The sequence below is a fragment of the Crotalus tigris genome, unplaced genomic scaffold (genome assembly GCF_016545835.1).
Source record: "Crotalus tigris isolate CLP2741 ecotype Arizona unplaced genomic scaffold, ASM1654583v1 scf7180000019422.807890, whole genome shotgun sequence".
NCBI classification, from domain to species: Eukaryota; Metazoa; Chordata; class Lepidosauria; order Squamata; family Viperidae; genus Crotalus; species Crotalus tigris.
In genome coordinates this window covers 389,805-417,541 of record NW_024097531.1, presented here as the reverse complement: position 1 = coordinate 417,541, position 27,737 = coordinate 389,805, and the positions used below count along the sequence as shown (strand labels likewise).

General features: G+C 38.3%; 1 protein-coding gene across 3 annotated transcripts in view; it reads right to left on the bottom strand.

Moving 5' to 3' along the window:
• Nucleotides 1–746: 746 nt before the first annotated feature.
• KANK1 (KN motif and ankyrin repeat domains 1) overlaps nucleotides 747–27,737 on the bottom strand; it is a 145,732-nt gene continuing 118,741 nt past the window's right edge. For all 3 annotated transcript variants that reach the window (XM_039362299.1, XM_039362300.1, XM_039362302.1), the window contains 10 exons: nucleotides 20,001–22,661; nucleotides 15,508–15,666; nucleotides 14,052–14,154; nucleotides 12,327–12,548; nucleotides 10,710–10,797; nucleotides 7,758–7,977; nucleotides 6,815–6,957; nucleotides 5,089–5,289; nucleotides 2,632–2,730; nucleotides 747–1,850 (listed from right to left, as the gene is read on the bottom strand). In XM_039362299.1, the coding sequence (XP_039218233.1) occupies nucleotides 1,788–1,850; nucleotides 2,632–2,730; nucleotides 5,089–5,289; nucleotides 6,815–6,957; nucleotides 7,758–7,977; nucleotides 10,710–10,797; nucleotides 12,327–12,548; nucleotides 14,052–14,154; nucleotides 15,508–15,666; nucleotides 20,001–22,661 (3,959 nt within the window). In that variant the 3' untranslated portion in view covers nucleotides 747–1,787. The remainder of the gene's footprint in view (nucleotides 1,851–2,631; nucleotides 2,731–5,088; nucleotides 5,290–6,814; nucleotides 6,958–7,757; nucleotides 7,978–10,709; nucleotides 10,798–12,326; nucleotides 12,549–14,051; nucleotides 14,155–15,507; nucleotides 15,667–20,000; nucleotides 22,662–27,737) is intronic.

Sequence of the window (27,737 nt, the reverse complement as noted above, 5' to 3'; positions counted from 1 at the left end):
GAGTGCTCCTAATCTCCATTCATTACCAGTATAAAAGACACCTGGGAGCCAGAAATCTTGCTAATTGATAGGGGATCAAATACTTATTTCACTCATTAAAATGCAAATCAATTTATAACTTTTTTGAAATGCATTTTTCTGGATTTTGTTGTTATTCTGTCTCTTACTGTTAACATAAACCTACCATTAAAATTATAGACTGATCATGTCTTTGTCAGTGGGCAAACATACAAAATCAGCAGGGGATCAAATTATTTTTTTTCAACACTATAGATTGTAATCTAAAATGTCTGGCTATTTCTCTTCCGTGTTGTGTCCAATAATTGGAATAGTATTCTGCACTAATTTTCTGGTGCTCCTCAGCTAAATTGGCTATTGCTTATTTCAACTAATATTTTGAATTTGATTCAATACTTCTATTTCATACTGGGTCACACATTTCCTCTGGACCAATGTTATAATACTTCCCCTTTAGTTTTATTTTTGTCTGTTTTACATAGTTCTATGAAAATTAAAAGGAATGTTAAAATGTCATTCATTTGGATTTTGGAAAATATTAATGAAAGACTTTTATTTTTATGTTAAAATATAGAAAATTGTAGCTTCTACCTCTCAAATTTAATGTGTAGTATTGATGCAATGTAAACCAAACAGAAGTTTAAAAAAAGTTTTCCTGGTTTTCAAGTTCCATAAGCTCCCCCCCAACCCCAAAACAAGCCAACAATAAAAACATCCATGACATATAATAAGCTAAAGAATTTTTTATTTTGAAAATATGGCAAGAATCTAAGGCACTTCAAACATTAAAATGCATATGATGCAGAGAACAAGGCAAGAAAATAAGCATTCTAGGTGCCCAGAACTACATTTGCATTCACTAGAGAATAGCATCTTCCAACATCTTAGGAATCATGGAGTTAATAAAAATGTAATAATAATAATAATTATGTGTAAAGTATTATTTTGGTTATGTTGGAATTCAAAGTGTCCAAAATACTGAGTGACTCTGTTATAGAAAAGCTATACAAGTCGGCAGCAACAATTTATTTAGCCAATTCAGGCCATAATGATCTATCTTCTATTGTTTAAGCCATGAAGCCACCAGCTGACATTCCACAGGGCAAATTTAAACAATTATCCCTTTTTAAATATAAAAGCATTCAAACAACAATCAAAACCATTTTGGAATGACATGTATAATAAAAGGGTTCTTGCCAACATCCCAACAGTAGCAAATATAAATATAGAGAACATACCTTTACAAAGTAATACAGTAGAGTCATAAACAAACAGCTAGCTTAAATAACTGTATGCAGGTAATAGCAAAATATATTCGGCAGCAAAGATAAGCTATTTTCTGGAAGCTGAAAATAGGAACAAAAGGGGACTTTAAGGTTGATGTGACCTATGGTGCAGCAGAGAACCATTCTTTTATGACAGCTGTTCCCATACAGCAAGTCATCCATCCGGCAAACTGTAATTATACCAGATTCTTTCACCTTATTGAAAACCTAAAAGTTTCTGCAGTATGGATGAGTTTGACCAATCCGAGTGGTGAGGATTGATCTGAAGTATCAGCTGACAGCCACACCATGTGTAAACTTTCTCTTATCAGCAAGAGTGCTTCTTAACCTCTTTCTTACAGACTCTACTCTAGCTCTAAATATTGGCTTTCAATTTGCTGGTGAGTACAGGCACATGACGATTACATTCAACATCTGTCACTGTAAAACAGTAATCCCTAGCAGCTTAGAGGATGTGGCAGTTTTACACATCTCTGTGCATTATCAATCAAATGAACTTCTGTGAGTAGGACCTGGGGAAGGCTTTCTCCCAAGCCTTGGAGTTCCCTGAGAAGAAATGAAAAAAAAAAAAAAAAAAGTATTAGCAAAGTGAGAACACAAAGTCACAGAACCATTCAGTATGTTGAATTACTATGCTGGATCAGTGCTGCTATGCTAAGTATACACTTGAAGCAAAAAGAGTTATATAGTGCATGCTTTCAAAAAAGGGTGGCTACAGGAATTGGTTTTGCAAAGATACAGTTCCAGAAATAGAAGATGGTGGAAAGAAAAATAGCAATAGAAAGGGATAAGAATGGATTTCTCTTCCTTTTTGTAATCCAGATTGAAGAGCACATGATCCCCACCCCAGATATAAGACTTATAAGTCTTAGTTCATTATTGCTTATCACAGTTTCGTACAAATCAACTGTATCTCCTCTGACCTGTTCCAACTAATAGAACAGATACATTGAAACAGTGCAAGCATAGATAGCCATGACAGCAAAAAGACACCAATCAAGAACATCACCTAGCACAGGGGTAGGCAATCTTGGCTCTTTTATGACTCGTGGACTTCAATTCCCAGAATTCCTGAGCCAGCCACGCTGAGGGGAAAGGGAGAGGTTTCCAAGTTGAGCCATGCTGGCTCAGGAATTCTGGGAGCTGAAGTCCACGAGTCATAAAAGAGCCAAGGTTGCCCACCCCTGACCTAGCAGCTTCTAGCCTGGGGGGTGGAAGACTAACCTATAGGACCTCCTAAGAGTCAGAAATCCTCTCAACACTCAGCCTTATATACTAGTGGTTGTATAAATCATAGAATATATGGAATACAACTTATGCCACTCACCGGGGACTGAGTTTTTGAAAAGTTTACGTGAGCGTAGAGGAGAACAGCAATATCCTTGTGCCCCGCATCAAGGGCTATTGAAAGTGCTGTGCTGCCATCCTTAAGAAAAAGAAAATAAATGAGATAAAACATGTCTGTCTTTTTAGATCATTGCTTCCCCATAGGTCAAGAAATTTCAAGGTACTTGGGATGATCTCACAGCAGCCATACCAGAAGCAATTAGATGGTTAGCTTCTTTAGATACTAAATTATAATATCCATCTCACAGAAAGTCTATGGCTTTTCATTATGGTGAGTTTATTACGATTTTATCTTAATATATTATCTCCTACATTGTATTTTATGATATGTATGCATGTACATACACTTTATTTAAATTAAATTTGTACATCAGTGATGGCATAACCTCTTTAGATGCCTACACTAAATAAATAAATCACTTCCCAACCTGACACTAGACTAACATCTCCCAGAGTTTCCTGTTGTTATGACTGAAGCAGTTACAATGCTAGCATACATAGAAGAAAATGTGTACCATATATTCCGGCGTATAAGATGACGTTTGAGAGCGTCGAAACAGCCTCCGAACTCGGGGGTCGTCTTATACACTGGAAATAACGTAGTTTCCGGTGTATAAGACGACTTTCTAGGCATGCGACTCGGCGTCGATCGTCTTGCGACTCGGCATCGATCATCTTGCGACCCGGCGTCGAACTCGGGGGTCGTCTTATATGCCGGGTCACCTTATACACCGGAAAATACGGCATGTTCTTTTTTAAAAATCCTTACCAACTTTGATATATTAAAAGCTATTCTGGTTAATTTCCTGTAATATAAATCAGCCACAATAATGGTCCTTTTTTAAAAAAAAAACCCACTTAATTTTAACTAAGAGGTAAATGCTGTGATTTTGTTTTATGAAGCAATTCAGCAGTCACCATGGGTTTCAAATTTCTCCAACCGGGGTGCTGGCTTATTACTATAAAAATCTTGCAAATAATTCTGAGATTGTTTCCAGACAAAGGAACACTCGTTCAGGAGAGTGAGAGCAAGAAAAAATTAGAAAACAAAATCTTAAATTAAAAAATGGAAACACTGACTGTGATAACTCCCATTAAATGAAACCTGTATTTAATTTCTAGTGCTTCTAAAGAGCTGTTTTTTATTTACATGTATGATCATACTTGTACTTTGAAGAGAAAAGCCATGGTACACTGGAGCTGAATATAATTAAAGCCTCCACTGGGGGACATTGTTTTAATACAGCACTTTTATTTTAGCTCTAACCTCCCTCTCTGTCATCTACTAATCCATCAAACAATTGTGACCTAACACATCATCTGAGCTTCATCTAAATTTAATAGAATATCTTTATCTATTAAAAAAATATGGTGATTAAAAAACAGTAAAGAGGTATACTGTGGCATGTGTTACTGAACACACTGAGCCGATATTCAAACTTGGAAAAAATATGTGAAACCTTGGATATTTTTTAAGGGAATAGGTTGAGTTAGATTTCCTATCAATAAAATGACAGGTATGACAGATTTGGAAGGCACGCTCCATATAAAAAATGGTAGTCAGAGTCTCCTCTTCATAACATGGGTTTCTGATTAATTATATGCCTTGGTCAAAAGAGATCTCTGCAAAATTTAAAAAAAAAGTTGATGCTGGAAAGAGCTAGGCTAGAGTATCATTCCATCAATCCAGTCAGACAAAAAACATATGTGCAGAGGAAATGTATCACCACTGTGAGAAAAACAGTACAGAGAGGATGCCTGTACCACACGGGTGTCAAACTCGATCGCGTCATGTGACGTATTGTGACATATCGTGAAGTTTTTTGCCTTTGCGGAGGCAGGGTGGGGATGGCCTGCATGTGGCGCATCTGTCCTGCAGGCCGCCAGTTTAACACCCCTGCTCTACCAGACTCAAACATCTCTGCTTGCTTCAGATTTGAATGCTAGGTGCTTTTGTGTGTAACTGGCAAACAAACAGAATTCAAATATTTTAATGACTGTTGGATTTCAAACACATCAGATGCATACTTACTTCTACCCTAGTAATAATAATAATAATAATAAAGTTGGAAGGGACATTGGAGGTCATCTAGTCCAACTCCCTGCTCAGGCAGGAAACCCTATACCATTTTGGACAAATGGCTATCCCTAAAACAGTTTCAGCCATGATAAAGTGGAATGTGATGAAATAATGGCAGTCTATTACAGGCAATTGAGAGCCAGTGTCATGTGGTGGTTGAGAGGCAGGATTAGCAACTGGAAGATCAGAGTTCTATCTAGTTCTCCCTTGTTATGAAAACTGGCAGTTGTTCTTGCAAGCCAACTCACCACATAAAGTTTATTGCTATGGGAAAAATAGGAGGTAAGGACCATTTTGGACCCAGCCTTGAATTGTATAAAATAAGGGTGGAATGCAAATAATAAACAAACAACTCACATTGTCTTCCAGGGTACCATTACATCCAGGCTGAGCTAGCAAAAGTTTGACTATCTCCACATGCCCATGTTCACTTGCGCACATCAAAGCGGTGGAACCCTCATCATCTTGGATGTTGACATCTGCACCACAAGCCAACAGAGCTTTCACCATATCTATTCGCCCGTGGCTCACAGCAAGCATCAGAGCAGTCTGACCAGCCTGCATGCCAGGAAAGCAAAACAAAAGGTTGAGCCCCTCTCATTTTGGGAACAGAGGTTCACAGCAGAGAATTCTACTGAACAGAGAACACCAGCACCTATATTTTTGTACACCCAATTAAAGGATCATCATATTCTTAAATGTGGATCTGTCACACACACTTGCAGAGAATACATGTAATATCATACAAACTCTACTTAGTTCTGGACAGGCATCCATTTTCTCCCTCTAAGGCAGTGTTTCCCAAACTTGACAATTTTAAGGCATGAGGACTTCAACTTCCAGAATTCCACAGCCAGCAACGCTGGCTGTGGAATTCTGGGAGTTGAAGTCCTCATGCCTTAAAATTGTCAAGTTTGGGAAACACTGCTCTAAGGCTTCATACAAGGTAATTCATTCCCCAGCATTTTAAAGAGTTTATATTAATCATGTTCATGGATGACATTCATTTGGTTTCTTTGTAAACGTACTTTTAAAGAAAAACTCAAAGTGACGATAGACGTTTTCTAGATAATATTAACCAATAGACACCAATCCGGATCTTGTACTTTAGATTTCAAATTGTACTATGGTTTGTGCAGTATTAGGCTTCCAGTGGGGGAAAAAAAGGATGTCTGAGCAGGACACGTTGTGAGGACATTGTCTAAAACAGTGGTTCTCAACCTGTGGGTCGGGACCCCGTTTGGGGTCGAACGACCATTTCACGGGGGTCGCCAAACAACGCAGTCCGCCATTTTTTTCCCCCTTTTCCTTAGCTGTGCTACTCCCTTTTATTCTATTGGCTTTTGAAAGCCAATAGAATAGACTCTCTTGAATAGAGTCTAATTCTATTGGCTTTCAAAAGCCACTAGGAATTGTCCAGGCTGTCTCTGCCCTGCTGAGCCTGCCAAAAGTCCCATTCTGCAAATGGTGCTGCACCAGTTGAGTAGTCCTCGACTTACGACCGGTTGAGTAGTCCTCAACTTATGACCAGTTGGGGGTCGTGGCATTAAAAAGGTTGAGAACCACTGGTCTAAATGATGTTACTTGGTTTTGCCCTTGAGAAATGTTTTGGTCATCTCCAGGAATATACATACAAACGTGTGAAGCACACCTTATTAAGCAGTGGGTGGATTTGCATAGCTACAGTTTCACTAATTTTAGTTGTTATGTGTCTTCTCTGAAGACAGTAAAGAGAAATTGCAAGTAAAGCCAAAGGTTCCCCCCCCCCAACCCCACAAAGCTATCGTTGAAATATATGGTGTTTTTTTTTTTTAAGGTCAGGCAACCAAATACATAATTTGGGAAATTATTCCAAATCTTTTTTTTAAAATATAAAATGTGATTATTATATTAATAAGCAAGATTATTCTGTTTCTCTTGAAGCCTTCCTAAAGCAGGTATCACCCCGGCTCCCACAAGCCCCTCAAACTCTCTCCCCCACCCCTCAGGAAGACCAGCGATGGCAAATTAGGGAAGGCGCTTGTGTTTTTCTGGGAGCATCCTCCAGCCTCTGGATGACTGAGATTGATTGCCGCAGACCAACCTGGCTAGCTTTTGCATTCACGTCTCCACAGGCAAAGAGGTCTCCCACTATTTTCATGTCTTTTTCTGCCTCCACAGCTGCAAGGGCAGCCAGCATAATAGGAGTATAGCCAGCCTTGTTTTGGTGGTTTACATTACAGACATCTGCAAAAAGATTGATGAGAGAATCTCTTGAGAAAGTTGAAAGCCCAGAAGACACAATTGTGCAAAAGAACTGAATCAACTATTATCGGAACAGTCTTTTCCACGGGCAGCAACTGCTTACATAATGAAGATGATTCAGAAGAATTTGCAAAGGAGAAAAGAGAGACAGGAATGGTGCTTCAGCCAAGTAGAGAGAACAACTCTCTCTTTATAGTTTGCGTGATAGGAGGGCTGGAAAGAGGGCACAAAGCCACAGTTTATGCAATGGCTACAGACAGTAAACGTAAAGACAATTATTCTAAAATTCTATGAACCGCCACAAGTACCAGTTTCTGGCCAGAATTTCAGGTACCCAGGGAAATCTTAAGTCGGGAAGATCTCATAAACAAATCAACATTACGTAACTTTAAATTAAAAAAAAAATAACTGCACTTTATTGTATTCCCTTATATAAATATTTTAGCAATGCTTTCCACAATTCTAAGGCTTCCAGAAATGATATATTTGTGTGTTTTTAACTCAAGGGCTTAGAGGTGTCAAACAACCGTGGTTTTTTTGGGAGGGCCTTATCACCACTAAAGAAGTAATGTAGCTAGGAACAGAATTCTTAGCAACTAAAAAAGTAATTTCCAAAGGGACAATAGCTCAAATGCAAAATCAATTTAATTCATTTGAATATATGACAAATTAATTATTATTAAAACCTCCCATATTCAGAGTCCAACTGAGAATAATATTCTGCTGGTTCTGGATGCAATGTATACAAGGAACCACCCAAAACTGACGACTAGCCAACTTACTTGCATCTAAAAGCAGTTTCACAATTTCAAAGTTAGAGTGGGAGACGCTGTAATGAAGAGCCGTGTTGCCATTTCCATCTGCCATGTTGATGATTTGTCTAAGGACTGCAGGAGAAATCTCTTCAAAAGCAGCTATGTAGTCTCCAACCATGGCAGCAATAGCTGATTTTTGGCTTGATATACGAAACCACTCATGCTGGATGGTGTTTAAACAAAATCTCTGCCAAAATCAAATACAAAAAGCTTCAAAGCAAAGCTCTATTTAGAAGTTATTTCACCCTCACAGGGAAAATAAAATAGATGAAAACACTAATTACAAGATAATAAGACCATACATAACAGTAAAAGATAAAGCTAAAAGAATATACAATTTATTTCTGTTTCACCCCTATAATTTACCCCAATCAGATCCATGTATGCGGTTCCTAGTTGTACAGAACTACTTTATGCACTTACAATGGCATCTTTTATTATAATGTCATATAATTGGAAAAAAATAGGATTTGGAAGATGTCAGGAAGGATTAAATTGAGCAATTTGATAAGAATGAGAGAAAATACAATAGAAACTATAATAGAATACATGATACTAGTGCACCAATTTAAGGTCTATATATTGCATTTGAAGACATAGCATTTTCTTAGAATATGTCTTTCTATTTTCTGTTCATTATATTTAGTGTTTGGGGGATAGAATCTCCTGGAGAAAATTTAACTATTGTCACAAAGTCAACGCCAACTTGGCACATAATCAAGCAATCAGTCAGTACTGACTGTTACTTTTGTATAGATTTGCGGTGAGATATTTTTAAACAAACACCAGAAATTATAACAAGTACAACTATTAAAAAGGACTTCATTATACAAAAATCTATGGAAGTTAAGAATAGGCATCCCCTTTTTTGCCCATTTTCTACATTTGAAATTTGAATTAATTCTTACAAAACCGTAGCTGTGGTCAGCAATCAAAAGGCACCAATGGAACACGAACAAAGCATTGGATGGCACCATTCACCATGGCTGTGTCTTGTCCGTAGGGAGAAAATTGGGCACCTGGGCTTAGAATAGTTTGTTTTTAAATACGGGGGGGGGGGAATGCTGGTTTTGATATGGCCTCTTGACTAATCAATAAAGCATCATATTCTATTACATGCATAATCATGTAAATATTTTCTTTAAAGGCTGGATCAGGCATCTCAAACCGTATTGGAATTTCATTTCTACAACTCCCAGACAACATGGCAAAGATTGTTTTTGCAATGATTATATTGCTTGGAACATACAAGGAAAAAATCACCATGTGGGAGTCAGATCTTCTCTTCTCTAACAGCTTACCCATAAAATTATTTCTAAGATACATTAAATGCTTAGATTGCCCATGGCGTTCTTTGTACAGGTAGTTCTCGACTTACCACCACAACTGAGCCCAAAATTTCTGTTGCTAAGTAAGTTTTGCCCCATTTTATGACCTTTCTTGCCACAGTTGTTAAGTGAATCTGGCTTCCCTACTGACTTTGCTTGTCAGAAGGTCAACTTTCATAAATATAAGCCAGTTGCCAAGTGTCCTAATTTTGATCACGTGACCATGGGGATGCAACAATAATCGTACATATGAAAAGTGGTCATCAATCAATTTTTTCCAGTGCTGTTGTTTAGCGAATGGTCACTAAACAAATGGTTATAAGTAGAGGACTACCTGTATAGCATAATTTGTTTTGGATTTTGGTATCTAGATATATATCATGGTCTGATTGTTGTCTGTAATATTAAGCTGAACCAAGTTTATTTTATAACTTGGGAGAAAGGAATTGATTCCCATTTCCTTCATACTCAAAGGCAAACTATTAAACACATCTGTTTTGACCTGGCAGATGGCTTTGAAACACCATTTTAAGGCAGGCATATTGGACTTAGCGATAACACTTACATTTATATACAGCTTTACAGCCCTTGCTGAGTAGTTTATAAATGTCAGTGTATTTCCCCCAACAATCTAGATGCTCATTTTACCAAACCTCAAAAGGATGGAAGGCTGAGTCAACCTTGAGCCCATCAGGATTGCACTCCAGGTTGTGGGCAGAGTTAGCCTGAAATACTGCATTCTAACCATTGTGCCACCACAGCTCCTAACTCTGTTAAGACCTGTTTTATAAGGGCAGTGAAAATTCAACAGTATTTCTGTATATACAACAGTTTCTCATTTAAGGTATATAACCAGTTGAAGGAAAATGGCTAATTTCAAATTATTTGAAGATACAGAGTTCATTAAATAGCTCCATTCAAATTGTTTGCATACCACAAATACTTTCAAAAATGAAGGGATGAAAAGACTATGCATTTCTATTTTTGGCAACACAGGAAGCACATTCCACATCATAGTCAAGTGGAACATTCACTTCCTACCCCAAGTTATTTTTCTACACTTGTTAGGAACATCCAGATCAAGAGCATGACTAAGTGGATTATGCTGCTGCTTTTAAATGCAATGAGATTTTAGCCAAGTCTGTGCAATGCATTTTTAGTATATATTTTGGCTGTACCACCTACCAGCGTAGCAAATTTGAGGAAGGCAAGTGGACTGAAGTCTAAAATAAGCAGTGCAGAAACAAGCCCACACTACACTAATTGAAGGGATTAAATAACTTTATTTCAGCCTGTCTGCTTATCTTAGCACTGAAATATGCCATACATTAATCCATTATGTTTCAGGATTTGTGGAGCAGTTAGTTTTCTTGCACAAACAAGTTTGAATAAAACAATGTATTTGCCACCTCCAGGAACATGTGCCTTCTCTCCTCTCCTGGTCATGAATTATATGAGACCTACAGAAATATAAAAACTTGTAACATAGAGATTGATTGATTTTTATACTGCTTTCTCACTGACACTTTTGATAAGTCGCAACAACTTCTTCCTTTTGATTAATGAGAGTACAGAAAATATTCAGACTTACTATTTCTTTACTGCTCATGGCTTTTGGATCATCAATGCTGTTTTTCAGAAAATGACATCCTGACAGCATCTTTTCACTCAGTTCATATCTGAAAAAAGATGGCAAGAGGCATGTTTAGATTTTTTTTAAATTTAGAGCAGCACACTAGCTAGATCCAGCACACATGCATAGGTGAAGCTTCACTCACTAATGCAGCCCAATTCCTAGCAAATCACAGACAGGTAGGTACTGGTCCGCCGCCTGGGGTTAGGGACCCCTAATTTAGAGGAATTATACCCAAGCAAACTCTTTACCAGTTCCTAAAATGTGTAACCTACTTTGGCTACAGAAGCTTATGGGAGTTTCTCTTTAAAGAAACAGTGAAATTTTATGGATTTTATGTCAAGAATACAACATGCATCTTATTGAGAAGCAGATGAGGAGACAGTCCACCTTCTAGGCACTAACTAGTGATACTAAAGTATCTACCCCAAACTTTCAAACAATATAAAGCAATTTCACACAAACTCTTCTTTATTTTTAATCAACATTATATTACTCATTGATTTTTTTAACCAATACAAAATTCTGCAGAAGATAAGTGTGTAACTTTTATGAAGATACATGGTATTCAGGCTTTTTATGATACAATACTATATATTACAAAAGGTATTTATCATAATGTAAACTTACTTCTGGCAAGGTTTACCTCAGGACATTCAAGCTGTAATTACATAAATCTGGCACGAATTAGACAGGAGATGTTCATCTTTTGAAGATCATATTTCCAACAACACCGGATGAATTAAATATTTTTTCCAGCCCTATGGTTATATAAACTCTGGGTGCAACACCTTTACAGCCACTCTGGCATTACTTGGATGGCTTCCTAGGAATTTTGGCTCTGCCTCATGGTATTTACATTTCAGGATTCCCATCCTTCCATTTCATCCTACACTCTATTTAACATCACAACGCTACTGAGCGAAATCATTCATACATTTAAAGTCAATAGGTATCAAGTTGTATTAAATTATTTCTCCTTTTCATCAAATCCACAGGTGGGAATTTAAGTTCTGAACTAGCACCAGGCTGCATTAATGGACTGATCCAGGCCAATAAACTAAAGTACAATCTGAACAGTTGATCTTTTTGATGGGATGGCTGGGCAAGTCCAAGTTATGCTGATTATATAAGTTAGTGAATGCATGTACCAAACGTCAACATTGGCCTGATATATTGACTCTACCACAATACAGATTATTTCCCAGTTTAAGAAAAGTAGTCAAGAATAACAATCTCAAAAAAAATTGGAGCTTTCATTGCTCCCAAATACTCCATATTCCTGTTAATGCAGTGGCTTCTATGTGCATTATGAGCGAGGTTAAAGGACTGCTGGTAGTTCTCAACTTATTGAATTTTGTATTTACAAAGACATTTCAGTATCTGTTTTTCTGTCTAGTAAACATGAAGCAATTTGGAAGCTTAAACTTTTGTTTTGTGAATGCAGGCTTTAAGTTGCTTAGCCAAAAAGAAAAAAAAAAGTTAAAAATACTGGCCTATTGAGAACTATTACGACAAATTTTAGATAATCAAAACATGTACTAATTTCTGCATGATGCAGAAAAGACATCATACCTCTCACGGATTTCTACTTCCTCAGGTTCAGGCTCCTGAACATGCATTATTTCTTCTGCTTGAACAGACTGAACATCTTTTAAGTTTAATCTATGCTTTTGTTCCCTTTCAATTAAGCTGGAATTTTCAATCTGAACATAATCATTCCCAACACATTCATCATCAGACTCCGAGGAGGAACTTTCTTCCGAACTAGAATCATCGCTTGATGTGGTTTCATACCTAGGAGATAAAATGGCTTTTATTAATGTACTATTAAATACATATTCAGAATTAAAGCAACTAGTTTTCTACACCCTGGCTTTCTCCAGTTTAGTGCCTTACAGATTATACTAGCCTTGGGAAGCGTCAGCGCTTTGAGATTGTCCAGATCAGTGGTTCTCAACCTGTGGGTCGGGACCCCATTTGGGGTCGAACGACCATTTCACGGGGGTCACCAAACAAGGCTGTCCGCCATTTTTTCCCCCTTTTCTTTGGCCACGCCCCTGGCACTTGGTGATGTATAAGTGGTTGGGGGTCATCACAACATGGGGAACTGTATTATGGGGTCGCGGCATTAGAAAGGTTGAGAACCACTGGTCCAGATCAAGAAACAGACTCCAAAAAAAGAGACTAGAAGTGGGCTTTACTGATACATTGATAGGCTATATTAATAGAACCTTGCAAGTGGACTGTCTTTTTCTTCTTGTCTCTTTTCTACTTCAATGAGTTAGGGAGGATTTAATATAAGTTTCTTCCTAAAACTACCTCCTTTCCCCAGAATTTGAGGTATGCCTCTGACCCTTTTGTTTTTGTAATAGCATCTAAATATTTCTCTTTCACGGATATCTACAGGAAGGCTACACTAGGTTTCCAACTCTAGTTTGTTCATATTTTAATTGGAAAAGTACCTGGAAATCTGTGGCACTTTTCCCACAGTGTTTTAAAAGTTCATTCCTCAACAGGCAAAGCACCAAAATGATGTTAACAAAGCTGGTTGATAGAACACAGTAGTTATGGCAGTGCAATCCTTCATCAAATGAGTCATGAGAAACCTGATTTGTGTGAAATATTAAGTAATCAGGCAAAATTTCTTTCCTGGCTATGTAAAAAGCTCTCAGAGAAATTATAATCTCTATCTCTCGGTTGCTTCTATATATTGGAAGAGAATATATGTTTGAGAAAACCCATTTTATTTTTAAAATTACAGCTTCTCTGTTGAGAGATGTTGAAGTGGAGGATAAAGTGAAGTATGGTCTCATTTTAAGAAATTCTCCAAAACCTTAACTTAAAACAAGCTATGATTAAAACATTTCACTTCCCAAATATTGTTGCTGAAGATCAGGAAAACTAGATCTACTACTACTATGGAACTACTAGGTTTAGATCAGTGTTTCTCAACCTTGACAATGTTAAGGCATGTGGACTTCAACTCCCAGAATTCCACAGCCAGCATTGCTGGTTGTGGAATTCTGGGAGTTGAAGTCCACATGCCTTAACATTGTCAAGGTTGAGAAACACTGGTTTAGATAAAGATATAAAAGACCATCTCAACATCTCCTGTGCAGAGAAAATAAGACTGAAAAGATACTATTATACAAAATTTGGATTTCACTGAAATGATGTGCCTTGGAGCAAATGATTTATGATATAGTTTATGATCAAATATCAGTTTATGACTATAATTTTACTTCCATAGACATGGAAGAGAGAACAAAATTTAATTTTAGAACTGTAAGCTCTTACCCTCCATTTATACCCACAAATTGCAAATTCTTCTTTGTATTCTCATCTTTTTTCCCATCTTTTTTCTTCATGATGGACTTCAAAATGCCATCATTTGCACACACTACCGAAAAAAGTACAGCAATTATGTTAACAATGACTAATATCAATACTGTCAAATATCTGAAGTTAAGCTATTCTGGCCAATGACAAATTTTAAAAATGCAATAAACTTATGGACAGAGAGTTCAGATCTCCCACACAACCACAGCTGCGCCACTTGGTTGTACTTCCACCTTAGAGCTTTGTTATATATATTATTCATGCAAGGGATAGAAATCCACATATGAAAACATCATGGCCAAGCTTTTGGAAATTTGATGGCACCAACCTCTTCCCCATTCACATGTTCATTTAATATCTTTACAATGGCCTTGAAATTTTAGCAGCATTTTCTTAGGGGGAGGAGAGTGTTCAAATCAGGGCTGAGGCCATTGTAATGTCCCAGGGGAAAATATTATGTAAGGCAGGGGCTACAACAGAACAAAAACCCTGTCTTCTAGTTCCTGTCAATTGACACTCTGTGGCCGATGGGATGAGAGTGAGTGACTGGTCTAAAGTTACCCAGATGATTTGTGCCTCAGGTTGGATTACAACTCACAGTCTCCTGGTTTCTAATCTGGTATCTTAACTCAAAGGTCTCCAACCTTTTGGGCACCAAGGACCAGTTGAGAGAAGTTTTTCCATGGACCGGAGGCTACGTGTTTTAGTGTGCTGCCTGCATCTCATGGATGGGGCTTTGCTTGTTTGTGTGGACCGGTTGCTGGCATTCTGTGGCCCGGTACTGGTCCATGGACCGGGGGTTGGGGACCCGTCTTAACTGTTATACCAAACTGACTCTCTAGTCATTGGCAATAAACTAAATTCTTTTTTCATAGGTGTATAGCCCCCTATGGAGTTTTTAAAAATTGAGCATAGAGTTTGAACATGCTTCCAAGATTATTAAAATAATTCCTGAACCGTATCATAAAAAGGCAATTAAACGCCAGCTGAAATCTGTGTTCAAAACTGTGCATAGGACCATATACAAGATAAGCAGGCAGATGCAATAAATCAAAAACAAAGGTGCAAAAAGCTATAGATATACATAAAATATGCTTTCATTAACAAAATGCATACTAATTTCCCAGCACACATCATAAGCTATTGAGATGCATTAGATAAGATAGTATCCCATGTATATACCCTTTTTTCAATATTTCAATATTCAAATTATAGTCAGCAAATTTTTCTTTGGGAACAGAGACCAAATATATTAAAACCACGCAAGCATAAGCATAATTCTCCACAGACCAATTACAATTTTTCTACATGACCTAAATTTTGTACCATTTCACTTGAGAACTATGCTAGAAAATGACCAACTCATTAAAAAAAAATAACATAACCAGAGCAAATGATAATATAACAGAATTACCATAAAGCCCAGAAGCAAGCTGGTCATCTGTAAGATTAATTGAAGATAATGTGCTATCCTGGGAAGTCAAAATCTTTTGGTCCTGTTTCATTCCAATTATTGCAGTCTTTTCCTCATTTATGGTCCCAATTTCCTGCCCTAGGTTCAATTTTGAAGAGCCTGGAATTAAATGGGAATTACTGAGTCGCCTTGTGGAACCAAATACCTTACATTGGCAAAGAAAGGCATTACTAAACTGTATTTTGCCAAATAAAAATGCTTTTGGTTAGTATTTTTTCTATACACAAATTCAAACCTTCCAATATTTGAGACATGGCTAGCTAAATTCTGGGAGTTGAAGTCCACAGGTCTTAAACTTGCCAAGGTTAGATATTCCTGGTGTATAGTATTCATTAAAATGATTTCTACTTGCAAATCTTGAAAGCCACAGTCATCTTGAGTTAGTAAAAGTAACCTTCCTGTTTTTGTTTTTATTTCTAACGAACAGAAGTAACGTATTTTTCACATGCAAACATACATATCACAATATAAATAAATTAATAAATAGCACATTTTTTCAGCCACTATAAGGGAGGCATGTGACCTCAAAACAATTTCAGATGGTTAACATTGACTTATTTTTAAACTTTTTTTTAAAAAAAACACACATTCATTAAAATGTGAAAAATTATTACACAGGGCAGCTGTTTTACATCTTTTTAATGCAACCCACATAGTACAGCTTGTTTACTTGAATGTTTATCATCAAGAAGCTACAGTATGAGAACCAGAGTGGGTGGAAATAAATAGTATGATTTAAAAAATACTTCAGTCAATCTTCTGTCATAAGCATAACATTGAACATTAAGGAGATGCAATATTCCTTTATCATATTGATTATAATTATTTCTAGTTTCTTCCTGTAGAAGTATCTGTGGCATACCCTAAAAGGCTACATTGGAAAGTAAATTAAGGGATTGTAGCAAATAATACAGTGAAATGGAGCAGAATGCCAAGTCCTAGTTGTAGAACACTTCCTGGAAGACACTAAAAACATCTGGAGAAGTTGAATTTATCTCATGTACTTTCTCTTCATCAACAAGTGGCAGAACCATTCATCAATTTTGTTTTCCTTTTTCATTTAGTTCAATGTCCTAAACAATTGCAGATGGATAACAAGAAGTTTCCACTGCAGCTACTTCCTTACTAGGAAAAAGGAAAACATTTTCAGGATTATAGGAATGTAACTGCAAAACAGTCCCAGATTGCAAAAGATCTTGGATGCTTGTTTGACACATGAAACTACTGTTTTATAGCCTTTAATTTAACTGTGAGGTCTGGGTGAAAAAAAGAAAAGAAAAATACAGCTACAGATAATGTTGTCAGTATTCAAGGAATTGTTTTGGGTACATTTGACCACAAAGGAAAGAAAGCCATTTTTTTCCTTGTTCAGATTTTAAAATAAAAAATCCTACACAGCTCCTTAAATCCTGTTCTTAAAAACTGCTTTATAAAATCTTTACTAAACTACTGGTTTTCATCATCAAATTAAGTAAGAAACAAAAACAACAGAAGTCAAGTACTGAACAAATCAGTAAAGTATTATTTTGGTTTTAAACTAACACACTGTTTACATATTACTCCTGTACTAAAAGTGATGGCATTATATATAAGAGTAAAGTTTGCATTCGTAGTTTTGGAAAGTATGAAAAATTAAGAGAAATGGCCCAATAGCAGCTGATCCATGTTTTCAGCTCTATGGAGATACTCAATAACCATATCTGGGTTAACAAAAATCCCACTTATTTATTACTTTAAAGTGGGTTTCTTCTCCTTGGAAAACTTTTCCTTGTGTATTAGTACTTTGGGGCAACCTCATGTGTAAAAAAAATCATGTGTAAGTTATTAATCATAATCTTTGTGCAGAATAAACAATTTCTTCAATTAGGCCAGAGGCCACATAAACACAGAGACTGAATTAAGTAACAGTGATTAAAATCAATTGCTTGTAAAAGAAGGCATTCTTTTCATAAAGATTGATATTCCATGAAGACATCCAGACACCAACCACTCTCAAGCACACAATCCTCTCTTTCATACAAAAACACAAATATTATTCTCTCTCCTTTCAGCACAAACTGCAACCGAATAGATTGCTGGATGAAGACAGAATAAGGCAGTGGTGGCGAACCTATGGCATGGGTGCCAGAGGCGGCACTTAGAGCCCTCTCTGTGGGCATGCGCGCTATCGCCCCAGTCCTAGGCCTTCAGCTGCGTTTTATAAAACCTTTTCACTTTAGACCTCCACCGCCGTATGCAAAAAAAAGGTTCAATCAATCAGTCAATTTCAACTTCTCACAGGAGAAAAAAAGATCTTGCAAAGTTGGAATTGATTGATTGAACTTTTTAGTCCCACCCAATCTCCCACTGCAGCCACGCCCACCCAATGGGCCATGCCCACCCGGCACCCTATGATGCATAAGTGGGTTTTGGGTTGCAGTTTGGGCAGTCAGTCTCTAAAAAGTTCGCCATCACTGGAATAAGGGAAAAGAGCTAGAATATTGAGAGAAGAATGTGAAAAGGGAGAACAATATTGAACAGAAATACAGGTAGTCCTCGACTTACAATCATTCGTTTAGTGACCATGTAATGTTACAATGGCATTGAAAAAAGTGACTTACGACCGTTTTTCACACTTACTACTATTGCAGCATCCCCGTGGTCACATGAACAAAATTTGGACACTTGGTGACTGGCTCATGTTTGTGACGGTTGCAGTGTGTCTTGGGGTCACGTGATCACTTTTTGCGATATTATGACAAGCAAAGTCAAATGGGGAAACCAAATTCACTGAACAACCATATTACTAACTTAACTGCAGTGACTCACTTAACAACGGTGGCAGGAAAGTCGTAAAATGGGGCTAAGTTCACTTAAGAACTGTCTTGCCTAGCAACAGAACTTTTGGGTCAATTGTGGTCATAAGTCAAGGGCAAACTGTAAGATGAAATAAAAAAATAATTTGGAGTTGGAAGGAAATGAAGCTTGTGGAATATGATCGATTGCAGTGAGACACAGAAGGAAAAACCACTGCCATTTTTGGGGAGGCCCAAGAGGAAGGATTCTAGAAAAATGCAGTCTAGAATGGACAAGGCTCACAACAGCTCAAACTTTCTAGAATCCTGATTCTCAGCAAGGCAGAAATGACTTTTCTTTTTAGATCAGGAGTCTCTAACCTTAGCAGCTTTAAGACTTGTGGACTTCAACTCCCAGAATTCCCCAGCCAGCTTTAGGTCCACAAGTCTTAAAGTTACAAAGATTGGAACCCTTGCTTTAGGTAGCACCTGCCTCTATTCTGAGACTGCAGATGTTCTCCCCATCTGAAAGCAATTATTTTAGGGGGAAAATCTCTCCTTCCCCTTTCTTTTGAATACTGTGGCTCCTGTAACCAAAGTTGGCTCTAAGAAAAAAAGAGGCAGTGGTACAAAGATGTTGTTAAAGGGGTTCTTATAAAAGAAGACGAGACAATTATTAGTTCTCTCTGCTAGGAAGAATCATACAAAAACCTAGACTACTTCTAACACAGTACAATATTTTGTGCAGACATATATTACTAATTAGATACAAAAAATTACAGACAGTGACAAAGCCTGCATCTCTTATCTATTTGGCATTAACAGTTTGTACCTGTATTTATAATATGACTTTGAAAACAGATCATTTTTTTTAAATAAACAGCAGTGCTTCAGATAAATTCATGCCATTGTGGGAATTTGGAAATTTGGAATTTGGAAAGACGAGGAAAACAAATATTGCTGGTTCACAGAAGTGCAGAGTGTAATCATTACTCGTTCTATAAAATAAGTATCATAATTTTGAGTTACATCCTGCCCTTATAGCATGCTACTTCATCTTCTAGATCAGGGGTGTCAAACTGTCGGCCCGTGGGCCGGATGCGTCACACGGAAGCTGCACCCACCCCAGCTCCAGCAAGGGGAAAAAAGTCGAGATATGTCGTGACACGTCACGTGTCACGGCGAGTTTGACACCCTTGTTCCAGATCTTCTTGAAATATTTTCTAAATAAAGGTGAAATCCATTTTTTGCTAACTTAAATATCATGCACTGATACCATTGGTAACTAGTTTATGTCATCTCTATTATTAGAGCATATGAGAACTGTGCTAATTTATGATAGTCAAAAGTCATGAGGGGACCAGTAGTCCCCTTCCGACTAACCAATTTTATTAAAAGGCATAAAGCACTGGGTGGCTGTAGCTCACAATATTTTATGCCTGTAAAAAAAAAAAAGATTAGCTGGAAAAGGGCTATAAAACTCCTTCTTGTTCTCTTGAGAGAGAAGTAAAGATATTTAATGATCTTCTGAAGAATCAAACAGTGACTTTCCTAATTCTCAGACACTATACTAAGGAGCTGCAAAGCCCCATACATTCAGAAGCTGCAGCTTAAGGCAGATTGCTCTACAACAGCTTAGATTCAATAAACTCTGCCTACCTGTAGTAGTAGGTTTGTCCATGCATTGTTTTGGTGTCTCTAAGCTGCGCAGTTCCTCTGTACTTGCATATTTCATGACTGTGTTGATAGATGATAGAGTGCTGATGAGCTGAGAATTGAGAGAACCTATTTGTGAGTGAGGTTCTCCAAAAGCGTCTGCTAGTTCAGCATAATTTTCAGCAAGGAGCATCTGCTGTTCTTGAACAAGCTTTTGAACACGTTCAATGTAATGGTCCAGGCCAGTCCTTATTTCGGGCAGAGGAAATGCACTATCGGTGTCGGGGTTCCCTGAATCATCCACAGCATCATCCCCAACACCAATGCTTCTTGTGCTGGGTGGCGCAAGAGAAACTGGTGGTGGACCACAGGCAATGTGTCTCATTTTTAATCCAACTAGATAGTTCTCATGAATACTGATCTGCCCTACTCCACAGTCTTTGGTCTTTGTTAGAGAAGATTTATCAAAGCTAGCAGTGGTAGAAAGCAAAGTTCCTATACCAATGGAACGAGTTTTAGCAGCAGTATTTACATCCTTGACCCTACCATCTCCGACAGCCACCGTCTTCAGCTCCACAGCCACAGTGTTTGTCTGCTTATCGGAAGTGCTCAATAAAGTATTGGTGCTGGAATCTGTCAAAGTAGTCATTTCTGTGTTGGTGAATCCATCAGCCTTTTCTAATACTGTATTGGTTCCTTGGTTAATTGTACAAGGCACTGCCATGATTCCAGAATTGGCTCTGCAAGCAGTCTCTGTGTTTGTGCTGCAAGATGTGGTCTTTTTAGGTGGACAGAATGTCAGATCCAAATAGTCTCTACCACCAGGTGACCATACTTCCTTGATTTGTAGTTCTGTCTTATGCAGGCTTAGGCTGTCCACTAATTCCTCTGTATTGACCCCGGCTTCGCAGAAGCTAATTTCTGTGCCCACACATTTATTGTGGGTCTCAACATAATTCCCAATGCAACGATCACACATTTCATTCCTCTCTTTCACAATCCACCAATTCATGGGGACATCTGGTCCCACAGCTGAACTCTGCAACATAGGCCTACACAATACACCAATGCTACTCATCTGGGGACTGTTCCCTACACATGAATCAACACTATCCACGTGATTTCCCACCATTTGGTCTCTCGTTTGCGTTACTGTGCCTACCGCTTTGTTGAAGACAAGGGGCTGTGCCATTAATGCCTTGTCTGATTTTTTCCTAGATCCAGCTGCCTGAAGCTCATGCTTTAATTTGATCATCTCCCTGTCGTAAGTAGCTTCCCTCAACTGAACCTCCAGCCGGTAGATTTTCTCTTTAAGGGATTCAATCATCTGATGCTGAAGTTCTATCTCTCTCTCAGCTTCAGTAGACAGGCCAAGCATTTCTTCTGATACCCCAGCAATAAAATCTTTAGTCTTCAGATCTGTGCCCACCGCTACATCCCTGCATGCCCTCAAAGCTCTGTTATATACCACAATATCATTCATACTTTCATCTGCACCAACAGCAATTGACCTGTTCTCTTTTGCTATGTTTGCTCGATTGCCTCGCACAGAGGGAATATCGTAATTGCTGTCCTGGATCTTTTTCTCCAGGGCTTGCACTTCGGCGGTCAACTGCCTGAACTCTTCTACCTGCTCTGTGCTATGCCCTACATTCCCCACATCTTCTTCACAGTCTATGTAAAGCTCCCCTCCTCCTCCTCTGACTGACGAGAGCTGCTTCCACTGCTCTGCATTTCCTGCACTGTAAGATCGCTTTCTGAAGGTGCCTGTGTCATTCTGACTGACCATTCTTTGGCTTTTGAGCTTTGCCACCAGCTGTCTTTTCTCCTCCTGAAGTACCGAGATCTTAACCTGGAGTACAGGGATGGTTTTGACTTGTTCCTCCAGTTCCTTGAGATGTTTGAGGGCAATGGCCATTTGTTCCCTGATGTGTTGTAGGTGCACCGGGCTCACATTAGTCACAGGTGTTGATACTCCTGAACTCAAGGGGCTATGCCGAATAGAACTGCCCAAAGAGGAGGCCAGATAAAGATTACAATCTCCATTGCCTTGATAGCCATTCTGAAATTGCTGGCACATCTGATTCTGGCTGCTGGATCCTACAAAAGAAGGAAGCGAGCCGGTTGAGCCCGTGGCTCCAAAACTGGAAAGCCTAGGCCTCCGAGTTTCTCCAGGGATGGGTTGCATTGCCATTTTCTCCTGCTCCAATCTCCTACGTGTTTCCATGAGAGTTTTTGTAACTCGAAGGTTGTGTCTAGGCAGCTGTGGCGAAGGAGGAAGTAATGGTTTGCTTTCAGGGATAGTTAGGAAGCTTGGAGAGGCTTCAAATGCCAAGGATGGCCTTGCAGAAGTTGTCCCTGCTAATTGGCTTTGGGCTGTAAAAAGTAAAGATGAATGTTTGTTTTCATCACTGTTGGATGAAGAAAGAGATTCATTTGATGTCCATCCACCGTACTGATTGGAAGCGATTTTGACAGTAGCAAAAGGTGGTGTCACTTTCCGCTTCTTCTGAATGTTCAATTTTTTAATAGTATTTCCCTTCTGTATATCTTCCACATACTTGAGAAAGTCCAGATCAAGCTGGTAGCCGTAAGGTGTTTCCACAAAATAGGGATCTTTCTGAATTTTGTCATCCTCCCCATTTATGGCATTTTCTTCATTTTCTAAAAGAAAAAAAAAAGCAATGTAAAATTTAAAATCTTACCAGAAGTTAAAAATATAGAGATGCTGTTCAAATACCAGAAGCAGTATATCATACTCTCTTGGGGAATGCACTACATGTCTTCAATCAGTTTTTAGCGTAGACTCACGTTTCATGTTAAGATTGTGTCATCTAATTATAAGATACAAAGTAAATGCATGCATTTGAGATGGGTTTGCATATAACCATTTAAAAATATCACTGCTTATAATTAGTATCTGATAGTTCTATATTGTTCTATAATGAAAGGTGAGATGGCCCTGTGTTCTGTGGCAAACTATATTAACACACACACACACACACACACACACACACACATCATTCCTGAATTTATAAATGGTAAAACAGCCAGCAGAGATTTAACTCGATGTACTCAAATATAAAAGCAAAACAATACAAAAGAACACTGATTCCCATTTAGGAACACTTTCATGTATGATTGTTCATGCTACTTCTTTCATATTCTTATAGCATGTACACAATTTACAAGACATTCTAAAATATCTCTGCTGAAACAGAAACTGCCAGCTCAAATGTCAGGACAGGATAGCTTCCTGCCGTCACAGGAGATACGTTTCAGCAAAGCATTTTAAATTAAACCACAATCAATCTACAGTGCGCTGTCAAAAAGAGCACTTATGCCTAGACAGTGCAGTATGAGCTGCTCCTCGCCCCCTCGGCCCCATTTCCCAGCCTAGACACACAATGAAAGTCTGTAAGCACCGACAGCAGTATTTTCATTTAATAAATATTACCTTTCCATTTCTGTTTTTGAGTCTGCACATACTTCTGTCCAAAGTCTACCAAGCTTTGGAATATTTCCTGCAATCATAGTTCAATACGTCACAGAAACTCTTTGCTTGCAAAATCCCTGTCTCTCAACTTGCTCATTCTTCATCCCATAAAGGGAAAAAAGTTTCCAGCATGAGTATAAATAAACAGATCACAAACTTTCATAGGCTAAGTGTTCACCAATGACTTTATATTTTTGTTCTGCACTAGGGAAGGCCCTCCTCTCTCCCCATATTTCCTTTTTCCATTCCTTTTTGGTACATAGTTAGTTTTTTAAATGGCTTGGTCACTTTAAAAATTCACAGTCCTATAGTTTTATTATTTTTTATTAAAAACGGCAATGTTAAGATGACCTTTTTTGATTTGTCGTGAAAAGAGGCAGTGCCTTAAAATTTTAAGCCAACCAAGCAAACATTTAGAACATAGAACACAGAATAACAAGGTAGGAAGGGAGCTTGGGGATCTTCTAGTCCAGACATGTCAAACACAAGGCCCGGGGGCCGGATGCGGCCCACAAAGTAGTTTCATGCGGCCCGCGAAGCCATCCTGGAAACAGTGAGGGAACGGCCCCCACTGCCTTGGCCCTGGCCCAGGTCGGCCGGGAGCCAATGTGCAATTTTGTGGTGGCCATCTATGCTGAAACACATTCAGCCTTAGCTCCATAAGCCCCCCCCCCCGCATGGCCTGAGAGGAACAGTAAGGGAGTTGGCACTTCCCCTGGTCCCACCCCCTTCTGCCAGGACCCTCAGATCTGTCCCACTCCTGCCCAGGCCCCCACAGGCACCCTTGACGCGAAGGATGTAGAGCTGGCCACACCCACCCAGTAGACCACACCCACTCCATCCACGCTCACCCAGTAGGTCACCCCCACCCTGGCCACCCCCACCTGGCCCCGAGGACAACCGCAATGCTGATGTGGTCCTTAATGAAATTGAGTTTGACACCCCTGTTCTAGTCCAACACCTAGCTCAAGCAGGAGACCTTACACCATTCATTATGTTGTAAGTTCCCTATAAAAATAGATGTCTGAGCAATGGACTAGCAGAGGGGTAGGCAACCTTGGCTCTTTTATGACTCGTGGACTTCAACTCCCAGAATTCTGAGCCAGCTATGCCAGCCACGAGTCATAAAAGAGCCAAGGTTGCCTGCCCCTGGACTAGCAATTGATTAATGAATGAAATGCAAATAATAAAGTTTATCTTTGGTGTGGCCACTCACCTTCTTCCGAGGGGAGGCTCAGAGGGGACAATTGAAGATAAGCATACTCTGTACCCCATCTAATCACATTTTCATTTAATAAATATTACTTTAGACTTTTTCTCTATCCAAGACCTTAGTACAGTGGTTCTCAACCTTTTTAATGCCGCGACCCCCCAACCAGTCATAAGTCGAGGACTACTCAACCGGTCGTAAGTCGAGGACTACTCAACTGGTGCAGCACCATTTGCAGAATGGGACATTTGGCGGGCTCAGCAGGGCAGAGACAGCCTGGACAATTCCTATTGGCTTTTGAAAGCCAATAGAATTAGACTCTATTCAAGAGAGTCTATTCTATTGGCTTTCAAAAGCCAATAGAATAAAAGGGAGTAGCACAGCTAAGGAAAAGGGGGGAAAAATGGCGGACTGCGTTGTTTGGCGACCCCCGTGAAATGGTCGTTCGACCCCATTCAAGGTTGCCTGCCCTTGAGAACCACTGCTTTAGTAAGTGATTCAAAATGCCATTTGCCATTCTTAAGAGAACCAAATCTGAAAACAATGAAATTGTTTCTAAAAAGAAAATTGTCGCTTACTTATATAGATGTTTCAAGTGACATTTCGCCAGCTTGTTATGTGGGAAAACATCTACATGCAAAATTAAATTAAGTCAGTGTACTTAGTATTATTACTTATGTATTTTATAAGAATTTACCTCTTATTTGACATACAAAATCACAATTTATATTTTTTGAGGAAGTATTGCTATAAGGTGTACACTCTTAGCTTGATCTACGTCAGGGGTTCTCAACCTTGGCAACTTTAAGACTTGTGGACTTTGACTCCCAGAATTCCTCAGCCAGCAGGGAGTTGAAGTCCACAAGTCTTAAAGTTGCCAAGGTTGAGAACTCCTGATCTACATCAAGGCTGCATGCAAACATCATGCCTGGTACCCATAAACATTTTCAAGTAGAATAAGGATGTTACCCTCTTATCTTTTGTGCACTGATGTTAAAAAAAAATCAGTGAATAGTAGAACTGAACAACCTATATCTTAGGGACCACACATAAGATTGGCCCACGCTTAGCAATATTCTGAGTCTTCTCTAATTGTTCTGAAATAGACAGCATACAAAAATTACAGGGCAAGCCATAAATCAGCACGAAAAACACAAAACCTCAACATCTTCCTCTAAACACAATTTTTTTTGACACTGCACTACTGTGTGATACAGCCTTTCCTAGTCTACCTTATTTTTTTCTAATTGCAACCCACCTTCCTTTAAAGATCATTAACACAAATGACAGTATATTATAAAATAAAATTCACACTAAGTAATTGATGCACTATTGAAGTATGGCAAACAGCATGGAAGTGACCATATAATCACCAAGAATCAAATTTGCCATGAGGGAATCTTTACCTTAATTTGATAACTGCTCTTAAATTCTCAAGCAAAAAAAAATGTATCCCATCGCAGTAAAATATGAATTCGCTTCTGTTAAAAATACATGAAAAAAGTCTTCAAGAAAATGATTCAGCAAATTTGATGCAAGTCCAGTGAATTAAAATATTCATATTCTTGAAAAACTAGGAATGTATGTTTCCTGTTATGACAATCATATTGTCAAACTTGTTAAAGTAATAATATATTTTGGATTACACATCATGTTTTGTTTATCTTAAATCTCTCCTATTGTGCTTTGTGTAATAGTTTAATGAATTAATATCAGAATGAACTATATTGTTTTTCTTACAAAATTGCATAGAGTCATTTTTACTGAATCAAAAAATTTAAGTGCTAAAACTTCATTACATTTGTTTATGTTAACATTATCTAATGAATCCTCTCTTAATTTATTAGAAATTTAATGGCTAGGCAAAATAATTTGCTTTTAAAGGGTTTTGTTTATTTTCATGAAGACTTTTTTATAAATAGTTCCTGCTTACTCATTTCTCCCTTTCTCAAATTAAAAAAGGTTTACTAATGAAACTCAGATTGCTTATCTGTGTCACAAGACACAAACAACAGAGCTTCTACAGTCTTTTGCCTGCGTAGGATGATAGAATTAAAATGGGACATCTTTTTTTTTTTTTTTTTGCAGGAGCTAAATCTCTATAAAACTAAACTTTTGGTATAGTTAATATTTGGCTTGATAATGATTGGCAACTACCTAGAGGTCTATAGGCGTTTTACTAAAAATAGTATTAGTTGAAAATACTTCTCAACATAATTAACAAATAACTTATCTGGCATAAGCACTATTGCGTATACTAACACTTATAGAATTTTGGTTGAGACATCACCAATAAAGATCAGGATTATGGGCTACTTTAGGAAGTGAGGTTGTGTGGGGTAGTCTGGAACAGTAACAAGAGGCATTTACATGTTACTGTCATGAAAACTACATGAATGTGTCCATGAAATCATTAGCAACAGAACTTAGCTTGAATGAAACTACCTTACCTATTCAGAAGCAACATATTTAGTTCAATGGGTTATTCATTGGCAATTGGGTGCAGGATTATGCCTTTCAGGGTCCCAGAATGTATTGTCTAGACCAGGGGTAGGCAACCTTGGCTCTTTTATGATCATAGACTTCAACCTCCAGAATTCCTGAGCCAGGATGGCTGGCTCAGGAATTCTGGGAATTAAAGTCCACGAGTCATAAAAGAGCCAAGGTTGCCTACCCCTGGTCTAGACCTCTGGATGGTATGTGGTAACCTAAGTTTATGAATTTGTTTCTCTCCCAAGTCAAATTTTTTTTCTACCTAGATGGATTGCCAAACTATATTTTTGTAGGAATTCAAAATCTTCTGGTATATACTAGGTTTAACAAATTTACAACATTTGTAGTGGAACTGGAAATATGTGATTCAGAAGAGCACTTTCTAATACTATAGTGATTAACAATCATGTTGCAATTTATTAGTAATTATGCCCCTATAATGACCATCTAGATCAGGGATGTCAAACTGCTGGCTGGCGGGCCAGATGCATCACACTAAAACCGCGCCCACCCCATTGCCGGCAATGGGAAAAAAGTCATA